General features: G+C 35.5%; 1 protein-coding gene across 3 annotated transcripts; it reads right to left on the reverse strand.

The window, feature by feature from the left end:
- Nucleotides 1-646: 646 nt before the first annotated feature.
- On the reverse strand, nucleotides 647-7,748 carry LOC122017785 (UDP-glucose 4-epimerase GEPI48-like). 3 transcript variants are annotated; one of them, XM_042575475.1, is made up of 9 exons: nucleotides 7,386-7,748; nucleotides 6,049-6,098; nucleotides 4,879-5,014; nucleotides 3,739-3,840; nucleotides 3,435-3,662; nucleotides 1,740-1,824; nucleotides 1,347-1,429; nucleotides 1,032-1,123; nucleotides 647-889 (listed from the first exon to the last, which is right to left on the reverse strand). In XM_042575475.1, the coding sequence occupies exons 1-9, from the start codon at nucleotides 7,566-7,568 to the stop codon at nucleotides 784-786; spliced, it is 1,065 nt and encodes a 354-aa protein (XP_042431409.1). In that variant the 5' UTR covers nucleotides 7,569-7,748; the 3' UTR covers nucleotides 647-783. The 3 variants fall into 3 exon arrangements, with proteins under 3 accessions (XP_042431409.1, XP_042431411.1, XP_042431410.1); XM_042575477.1 differs by lacking the exon at nucleotides 7,386-7,748 and adding an exon at nucleotides 6,762-6,794; XM_042575476.1 differs by lacking the exon at nucleotides 7,386-7,748 and adding an exon at nucleotides 6,326-6,607.
- Nucleotides 7,749-11,152: the final 3,404 nt, after the last annotated feature.

An 11,152-nucleotide genomic window follows, 5' to 3' on the forward strand; every position in this document is an offset into this window, starting at 1 on the left:
CGGCTGTGAACCAAGAGTAGTGATCAGGAGGGGAGCTGTCCCAGAGTACTCGATCGGCATTGAACCTGGTCGGCTGTGAACCAAGAGTAGTGACCAAGAGATATGGGGAGTTGCCCCCAGAGGACCCGACCGACATTGGGACCAGTCGACTGTGAACCAAGAGTAGTACTTAGGAGGGGAGTTGTCCCCAGGGTACTTGATTGGTATTGGGCCCAATTGGCTGTGAATCAAAAGCAGTGACTGGGAGGTATGAGGAGTTGTCACCAAAGGACCCGACCGACATTGGGTCTGGTCAGCTGAGTTCCGGAGCAAATGGTTCGTTCGGACATGTACTCCCTAACCTTGATTGTCACCTCCCCTTAACTTCTGACCACCACATCACCTTAACTATCAACTCCATAGTATCTTAGGGCCATCCATAATACGTCGTATCAACTATCATCCTATTTTTTTTAAAAAAAAAATAACTATGAAGTAACAACAGTTCTTATTATTAAAATTTCATATCCGAATAAATAAAAAAAATATTCATAAGATTAACGTGCTTGGATTAGAAATCAATAGTTCTTTATACAAAACTAGTTTTCAACATGTTAAAAAAAATATTAATAATGACCCGAGATATAAAAAATGACAAACAGAAAAATTACTAACTTGACCTCTTCAATTGTAGAGGCATTTATTATTTTATGAGTCGCAATTCAAAACTAATTCATGCCAGTTATTTGTAAAAAAAAAAAAAATCAACATGTGATAGTACTTTGAACATTTGAACTGATCGGGTCATGTTGATGGGTTGGTGGACTCGTCAGGTTTTCCATATCCCCATGGATTTTTGCTAGCCCAATTCCATTGATCCCGACACATCTCTTCAATCCCATACTTTGCCCTGCAAATCATAACACGTCGAGTTCTTCTTCAATCGAAAACGGATTGCGTTCAGTAAAACTTTCATGGAAAAATAATGTAAAAATGGCAATACATGAAAGTACAAAAAAAAATTATGTTTTGGTAAGGTCAATGCTACGTACTTCCAATTGAGCTCTTTCTCTGCTTTGCTGGTAGATGCATAAACAGTTTCGCAATCACCGGGTCGTCTTCCAGCCATAACCAGAGGGATTTTCTGGAAGGACTCAAATGATATACTTAGAAGCTGATGATAGTATATACGTAAAGAAAATAGCAGGTGGAATCTTTTATCTCTTCCTTTTTGTTATATGGTCATGAGGATTGAGGAAGAATTTGTCTAATACCCTATTTTGGTGTCGATTGATGTAAGCATCATTCAGATTTGATGTCGAAGGTGAATTATTTATATAAGTTTGAAGATACAGATTGATCAGTACCTTTCCGGAAGCCTTCTCAAATGCTGCTACCATTTCCAAGACAGATGTTCCCTTACCAGTGCCCAAATTATAGACTTGGCAACCTGCTGGTTCAAAAATTCTTCATGACTACAAAGATGGAACTGAAATGCATTTGTCTAGTGTAGGATAATTCAGGGCTACTCAGAACATTACTGATAGATGAACAAGAGAAAGCAAGATTATGAAGAAGTACTACGCGACAATTTTAATCAATATTACTGCAACATTTCATTTTCTTTTCTTTCTACGAACGTCAGGCTTTAATTGTTAATGGAAAAAGTTTTTATTGATAAAGTACAGAAACATCTAATCGGTAGTTTAAAAAACTAAAATGGGAAATTTTGTGCGAGGGAATTTTCCAAATTCATTCACCTGTTTTACTTCCACCCTGAAATAGCTTCTCTACGGCTGCAATATGTCCATCTGCTAAATCAACAACATGAATGTAATCCCTTACCTGAAATTAGGGAAGAAAAATTTGTAAGCAAGAAACCACAAGCACATAACTGCCAAAAAATTTTCCTACTAATCTTAAAGTTTAATACAAATGTTATTCAGTAATATTAATAGAACAATTTCTCTGTTGGGATAGGCAAGTCGTCTTTCCTCTCCTTCAAAATAACGATTTCTTTGTCAAAACTAGAAAAACTCAGCATGCACGTCACAAAATGATGGGGCTTCTTGAGATATGCTTGCTTTTTTGTCTGGGAGCCTGGATTCATTCTTTTCTAAATAAAACTTGCTTTTCAAAACTTAGAGGAACTTAGTTATATTTCTTGCCAACAATTAGGATTTCTTGCCAAATTTTTAGTAAAACGGCACCTATCTTGCTAATATGTGATTATATCTCGACCGCCAAGCATTAGATAATGTATTTCACTCCCATAGCACAAGAGATCAGAAGGTTAAATTTACAAGTGGCGAACATGTATTCTGTATAAAACAGAAAGTTAAATGTTGAATACTTTTTCTACATTGGTGTGTGTGATTAGTTCTAATTTTTCTCCCCCAAATTAGACATCTTTAAATCATTTCACATAAGATCCAGAGTGTTCACATGTTTATATGATGGAGAAGATTTTGCACTAGTTAAACGGAATTGCACACTGGGCCATTCATTTACTTGTCGGAGAGGTGTGGAACAAGGAGACCCTTGCATCCTAACCTTTCATCCTCATGAAAGGACCGGCTAGAATATTGCTGAAGTGAACAGAAGAAGGATCTTGAATGGAGTGGCAACATTCTGGTGTGGGTGATATACAAGTTGTCGATTATGTTCGCAATACATTGAACTTCAATAGAGACTCAAATGACCAAGTCAAACATTTGCACTACAGAGGTGAAGGTTTAGCAAACTTATTTGGCTGCCCTTCCTCTCCTTTGCCGATCCATGTCTTGATTTTTAGTTGGGTGTCACAAGACCAAATTAGGCCCATTAGGACAGGGGCATTGGTCAGGTTGCTGTAAGAATTGAGCAGTAGTAAAGGGTGGTTTTTCTTTCAATTGTGAGTAGAAGAATTCTTGTAAATAGCATGCCCAATTCTGCATTTGGGTATATGAGTTTATTGTACTATGCTGCTATGAACTATGCAATTTTTTCAGAACAAATGAAGACTACCCTACAGATTTTCCTATGGTTATCTTAACTGATATGCTTATTGTATGATTGATTAATTGAAGCACCTATTCACTATGTATTCTGTCTTCTTTATTAAGATTGCATACTGTTGCTTTTATCTTCTAGATATGATCCCATCGTGTAAACTGATGTAACTATTTTTTTCTATCTGAATCTTCCAAATTGTCCATTTTCCTACCAGCTCCTTAAAAATTGCTGCATATTTACTACACCGTTTGCAAGATCAACAAGATGCCTATTTTATAGCAAGAATTATTGACTCCATAGTAGAATGACACAGACACTACCATACGAGATAGGAGTAATGTAGGACAAATCAGAAATCTAGCAGCATTAATAAGCTTAAATAAAGAAAAGAATTAACCAAGAACACATAAGATGGACCAAGTCAAGAATAACATAAATCTACACTGAGGTAAGATTATTACCCCTGTGCCATCTTTAGTTGAATAATCATTTCCATAAACAGTAAGAGCAGGTCTCCTTCCCACAGCTACTTGTTGTACGAATGGCATGAGATTATTAGGAATTCCACGAGGATCTTCACCAATGAATCCACTAGGATGAGCACCAACAGGATTAAAGTATCTTAGTAAAATTATGTCCCATTCACTATCACCGCAATGGATATCACGACAAATCTCCTCAATCATAAGCTGTAGTAAAATAATAATAAATCAGTAAAGTAAAAGTAAATAGGAAGATAGGGACGATAGTAACAAATGAAGAAACCTTAGTTCGTCCATATGGGTTTGTAGCACATAAGGGAAATACTTCAGTACAGGGTACTTCCTTTGGCCAACCGTAGACAGTAGCTGATGATGAGAATACAAGCTGAAAATTTCAAACATGATTTCCTACTTAGTTGCAAAGATTCAGTAATTTCAAGATGTACCTGATAATGCTTGATGATAGAAATATAGAATTCTCGTGTTTAAACGAAACTACAATGTTAAGAGGCAAACAGAATTTTTTTACATGGTTTTTGAAGAGAATCATTACCCATATAGATGATAGATATAATGCATAGGCATATCTCAAAAACAAAGGAGTTACTTCTTCCAAGCACAGGGTGATGTGATTTAAGAAACAAGGAGGAAAAGAAAGTAAAAGTATAAAATTGGTAGGGTTGACTCTACAAAAGCTCTTAGGGAGCTTTAAGATCGTATAGTTCCACAAAAATCAACTTCAAAATTCCTCCATTGCTCAAAGATCTCTAAGGTCTTGGAAAAGGTTTAAGTCATCAGCTCAAGCTCTTGGTAATGTCATATCATTGTTTATATTTGAGAGCAGAGTTCACTTGTAAACATTTCGAGCGGCAGCGATTGTAAGGGATTTAATCTTATTATCTCTTGTAAAGGGATGGTTCTAGTCAAATCTTCGCTAGGTGAATCACTGGACAACTTGTAGGTTGTGGATTACGAGCCATCTCCGAGTCACATTATATTGTGTTGTTAGCATTGTTCAAATTTTGTTATTCTTATTTCATTGCATCTGTATTTGACAAGAACCACTAAAATACTAACAATTTATTTGTTTTGTGTTTGCAAGGAAGAATTTTAATTTATAGTCGTCTTGTATTCACTCATCCCCTCTAGTAGGTCTCTTCATATTCAGCCAATCATTGATCCTCACAAAACCCGCTTATCAAAATAATCATATTGCAAGAAATAGGATTTTTTTTTTCACAGCAGCTTCACTGTTATTACATTTGTTTATTCCTTTCAAAAGATATGTCGGTAAATTTGATGTCACTTCCGTTATCAACAAGTTTGTTCTGTTACAATAGCCTTCCATAACCATTCAAAGATTTAGTGGGTTTCACATGACATGTCCCTTTCACAGCGAAATAAAAAAGTAGAGTTAGAGTACCTTTTTGCATCCATAATTGGCCATTGTTTCCAAAAGAATGATTGTGCCAATAATGTTATTGTTATAATAAAGCAAGGGTTTTTCAACACTTTCTCCCACTGCCTTTAATCCGGCAAAGTGTATAACAGCATCAAATCTGCAAAGGAAATTAAAAGCATAATTGAAAAATCCACATTATTTACAAGAAAACAATTAATTACTGCTTCAAAGGAAAGGAATAACTAACGACAGACATGTTGCTCACGTAGGAGGATTATAAAACATTTATATCCTTGAAAAAAAAATAAAACCTCTCTTATTGTGGACACTGAGAAAGATTGAGGTCGTTAAGTTTTATCCTTCCAACATAAACTTCTGCAAAAGTTTTTAATAAATTTGTTGAATTCACTAAGATCAATGTAATTCATACTTTGGCTGATGGAAATTTTATTACCCTATCACCAATTATTCCAAACAAGATCCTTTGTATGTGATGACTATGACATGCCTTGAAAAAGTAGATAAACGTTAAAATAAATTGCAGGTTTATGGCGGCACTTCTGACAGTCTAATAAACCCAACTTAGCATATGGGTTCTGTAATAACCTTGTATCATTGAAAAATAGAAGTAAAACATATATAGAAGATATTATCTAGAAAAAAAAAATTCACTTTGCTGCAGAACTGGTATATTTGACTCAGTCTTGTTGATTTTAACTGGGTGATACTTTTACGTTGGCAAAGGCTTGAATCGCTTGATATTGCTATGGTTCCGTCAGGTTATTGTTTTATGATACTCTTCTGTTTAGGAGGGCATAGCATTCTGTCGAGTGGATCAGAAATTAAATTGATATAAAATCAAGTAAATGATGTAGAACTACTTAGAACCTTGCATCAGAGTAGTTATATGCAATCAAATATTGAATGAACACACCAGTTCAATCTATCATTTATTTTTTCAGGTCACAGTAATGGAGTACCTTATGGATATTAAGAGATAAGAAAAATACTCACATAATGAAACATGGCGACAGGAAAATGTTATGAATGTTTAGCCAAAATCACAGCACGTTTAGCCCAAGATGTAACAATAGGAGTAAAGTTTATCTAATACAACAACAATATTTTATCTAAAAGTCTCTAAAGTATCGATCAAGTCCGACTCTGTTCAATCTTGTGAAAAAAACTTACTTTGTCGAATCAAAAATTTTCTTCAGTGCATCTCTATCTCGAAGGTCAATCTGTAGAAGTATAGACAAGATGAGAAATCAAGACCACGATGCATGCTATTCTAGGACATTAAGGAATCGCTTAAACAAACACCAATACAGAACGGGGTTTGAAGCAATATTGGGTCGTCATCGTAACAAAAATATTATTTGACAGCAGCTATTTCTACTAAAGCATTCTTGTCGTGCAATTGCCTATCTGATTAAGAATATAAAAAATAGTTGACTTTGATATATACGCTGTTGTAATATGCTCCAGTAGCAAGAGGATAACACATCAGTTCCCGGATACAAAAAGACAAAATATAGCATCAATCGGACATCTGTAATGTTGCACATATATTAACAACGAGATACATATGGACACGATTGAGGAGATATTAGATAATTAATCGAGCACTATAATTTCATACGTAACTGCAGCTCGATATTTTCAAGTTCGATAGGAGACCACCTTGATTTAAAATAATATATAAAACAAAACTCAGAGAACATCTAATGTGTGCGTAGCGTATCCAAAATAGCTACACGTTCGGAGGAGAAAGAGACATGCTAATAAATTAAAGAGGCTTATTGCATCATCCACTAAAACGTATGAAGCCAAACTGGCTGAGTTTGCCATAGAGAGATGCAAATAGATTGCACCCAAGAATTCACAATGTTAGGTAGCAATACCAAGGACGGGTGAAACATAGAATAGTGATGCAAAGACAATTCTAGAATAAATGATGATGCACAATTGCCAATAAAATGTTGCAAAAATTTGGAAAATTCATAACAATATGGTGCAAGTGCAGGACCGAACGCGAAAAAGTGTTTCAACCAAGTGGTTTGGCATCAGATACCCAACAGGTGTAAGTCACACGATAATCGAGGATTACCTGCAGAGTCAATCCACTTGGTATCTTAGCAATTAAAGTTAGAAGAAACCGTAAGCCACTTATCGCCCTCAAAAATATAAAGGGAGGAAAACGTGACGCAACCATCATCGACCGATTAAAATTCTTTCGTTAAAAAAATGAACCATTATTAGTAAACAAATCGTGTAGTGACATTCCTTCTCAGAGATGAATCAACATTTGCCAGGAATAAGAATCCGTGTAACTCAAAAAAATATCAATCCCTAAAATTCGCAGTTAAAGCCAAACAAGCGACAGAAAACAAGAAAACACATCCAAAAGAATCAATCTTTGCACATCCAAAGGCATAAATTCCTACAAGGACATCCACCCCGATCCAAATACCCTAAAATCCCGCTCCAGAAATCAAATTAAGTGCAAAAGAAAAGCAATCGAATACCTTGTGAAAGGACAGGTTCCTGCCGGCGTCCCCAGCGAGCTTGGCGACGCGCTCGAGGGCGGCCTCAGAGGAGTTATCGAGGTTATCCACCACAGCGACGCTGAAATCAGCGAGGAGAAGCTGCAACACGGTGTGACTACCGATGTAGCCGGCGCCTCCAGTGACCAAAATTCTCTTCCCCATGGCGTATCGGACCGGAGGAGGAAAAGAGCGTGATCGGAAGGGAAACTAAGATTTTATAAAATTAGGGCGTGAAAAGGAAGGAGGGCAGCGAAAGCAACGGTGGAGAGGAGAGAATGGGGCAACGACGGAAGCGGGAGAGCGAGAACGGCAAGCGAGGGAAATTAAACGCGTGTGGAGTTCTCGTGTATATATATAGAGGCGCCCTGCCCTCTCTCGTCTTTATAGCTTCCTTTTTTTTAAAAAAAAATTAATAATAAAAACTTATTTTGCTATAATTTTGATTTGAAAAATAGCTGATATATTAATTTACTAATATGGGAGCTGATAATTGATAGATTAACTAATTGGCGTATTAATGTGCCATTGTTTTAGTTGCATATTTTATAGTAAATTTATAAATTAAGTAAATAATTACCATTTTAAATGCTAAAGAATATAATACCATTTTTTCCATTTATTATTCATGCCAAGTTTATTGTCTTCCCTTTTTGTTTGTATTGAAATTGTTTAGATTTTCCTAAGCAACATTTGCAATACAAAATGTCTAAGCATAAGATATCAAAAAGAATTGATCGGATTGAGCATGACATGAATCTAATCGACTAGTTTTGTTGGGTTATCATGAGTTGCGTTAGGCGCACCTATGACATTAAAGGGTACGTAGGTTTGAACAAAGTAATATAGCACTATAAAAGGAAGAGCTCAACGCACTTTAAGTAATTTCATTTATTTTAGGTTAAATAACTTTTAGTCCTTTTCTATCAAATAGTAATTTATCTTTTCGTATTTAAAAAATAATATTTAATCCTCTTTGACCTAAAGTCAAAAAGATAAAAAAAAATTAAATGAATACAACAACAACAACCAAGCCTTTTCCCACTAGGTGGGGTCGGCTGTATGAATCCTTTTACGCCATTGAGCTCTATCTCCTATTATATCATCATCTATATTTAAATATATTTTATCTTGTTTTATTGTTGCTAACCAAGTCTTTTTTTGTCTTCCTCTTCCTCGTTTGATATGTATATTTATCATAGTTTCACATCACCTAACTGGAGCATTTATTGGTCGTCTAAGTATATGTCCGTACCATCTTAAACGTGTCTCTCGGAGTTTTCCCTCAATAGATGCAACTCCAACTTTCTCTCTAATGCTCTCATTTCTTATTTTGTCCATCTTTGTATGTCCACACATCCACCTTAACATCCTCATCTCTGCAACTCTCATCTTCTGCTCGTGTGCTCGAGTCATAGCCCAATATTCAGCTCCATATAACATAGCAGGTCTAACTACGGTTTTATAGAACTTACCTTTAAGTTTAAGAGGTATTTTACGGTCACATAAAACACTCGACGCTCCCCTCCATTTCATCCATCCTGCTTGTATTCTATGTAAGACATCTCTCTCAATCCCTCCATCATTTTGTAAAAATGATCCTAAATATTTAAATCGCTCGGTTCCAGGCAACTCGTCCTCTCCTATCTTAACAATTGTTTCATTAATTCTAATATTGCTAAACTTAAATTTCATATATTCTGTCTTTAATCTACTAAGCTTAAAACACTTCCCTTCTAGTGTTTCCCTCCAAGATTCTAGCTTAGCATTTACTCCTTCACGTGTCTCATCTACCAAAATAATATCATCTGCAAACAACATGTACCACGGTACTGTGTCTTGAATGTGCGCAGTGAGTTCATCCATAATTAGTGTAAAAAGATAGGGACTTAGAGCTAATCCTTGATGTAACTCTATCTTTATTGGAAATGCTTCAGTTACTCCGCCTGAAGTCTTTACTCTGGTCATTACATCCTCGTACATATCCTTAATTAGTTCAATATATGTTACGCTAACACCTCTCTTTTCTAAAATTCGTCATATAATTTCTCTTGGGACTCTATCATACGCTTTTTCTAAGTCAATGAATACCATGTGTAGATCTTGTTTTTGCTCCCGATATTTTTCAATTAATTGTCTAAGATGATGTATAGTTTCTATTGTCGACCTTCCAGGCATAAACCCAAATTGATTTTCTGTCACTGTGGTCTCCTTCCTTAATCTTTTTTCTATTACTTTTTCCCAAAGTTTCATAGTATGACTCATTAGTTTAATACCCCTATAGTTTGCACAATTTTGTATGTCTCCCTTATTCTTATACAAGGGAACTAAAGTACTTATCCTCCATTGATCAGACATTTTTTTCGTTTTCAATATCATGTTAAATAATTTTGTAAGTCATTCAATACCTTGTTTCCCTAAGCACTTCCACACCTCTATCGGAATATCATCTGGTTCAATGGCTTTTCCATTGTGCATCTCATTTAAAGTTTGTTTTACTTCTGAAGTTTGAATTCTACGATAAAAATTAAAATTTCGATGCTCATTTGGCCTAATTAAATTACCCAAGTTAAGTTGGTCTCCTAAACCTTCATTAAAAAGTTGATGAAAATACCTCTTCCACCGCTCTTTTATTTCTCCATCGCTTACTAATACCCTATTACATTCATCTTTAATACATTTTATTTGACTAAGATCTCTTGTTTTTCTTTCTCTCACTTTAGCTATTCTATAAATGTCTCTTTCCCCTTCCTTTGTATCCAATTTTTGATATAACCGTTCAAAAGTTTCATTTTTTGCTTCACTCACCACTTTCTTAGCTTCTTTCTTGGCTATTGTATATTTTTTTTAAGTTTTCCTCATTCTTACAAATATATAATTCCTTATAAGCTATTCGTTTTTCCTTCACTTTCTCTTGTACTTTCTCATTCCACCACCAAGATTCTTTACTTAGCGGTGCATGCCCCTTTGACTCACCGAGGACACTCTTAGCTACTATTTTTAACTTTGATATCATCTTATCCCATGTTGTATTAGAGTCATCATATATTTCACCTAATGCTTGTACTTCTATCTTCTCCTTAAATATATGTTGCTTCCCATCCTTTAACTTCCACCACTTAATTCTAGGAATTGTATATATTTTCTTTCTATTGATACTATGTTTAAGGCGTATATCCAACACTACTACCCTATGTTGGGTAGTTAAGCTTTCTCCAGGGATGACTTTGCAATCTTTACAAATCTTCCTATCATTCTTCCTAACCATAAGAAAGTCAATTTGCGATTTATTATTCCCACTTTTGAATATGACTAAGTGTTCTTCTCTTTTATTAAAAAACGTATTAGCTAATATAAGGTCATATGCTATCGCAAAATCTAATATAGTTTTCCCTTCCTCATTCCTCGTTCCAAACCCATAGCTCCCATGAACTCTCTCATATTCCTCATTTTTCACTCCGACATGCCCATTTAGATCACCTCCTATTAAAATCCTTTCATTTGGTGAAATATTTTGTAATATTTCATCTAAGTCCACCCAAAACCTTAATTTGGTAGCTTCATCTAATCCTACTTGTGGTGCATATACGCTAATTATGTTTGTTCCGGATATGAATGTGGCATGGGAGGAATTAATGGGAGGTCAAAGGGCATTTGGGTAATTGGGGATGTTGAGGGTTTTGGGGATAAGGAGGCAGTCGATTCGTGAGCAAAGGGGAGAGGGTTTTTTTTCTTCGTGCTAGAGTTTG

This window comes from Zingiber officinale, chromosome 8B, assembly GCF_018446385.1.
Source record: "Zingiber officinale cultivar Zhangliang chromosome 8B, Zo_v1.1, whole genome shotgun sequence".
NCBI lineage: Eukaryota > Viridiplantae > Streptophyta > Magnoliopsida > Zingiberales > Zingiberaceae > Zingiber > Zingiber officinale.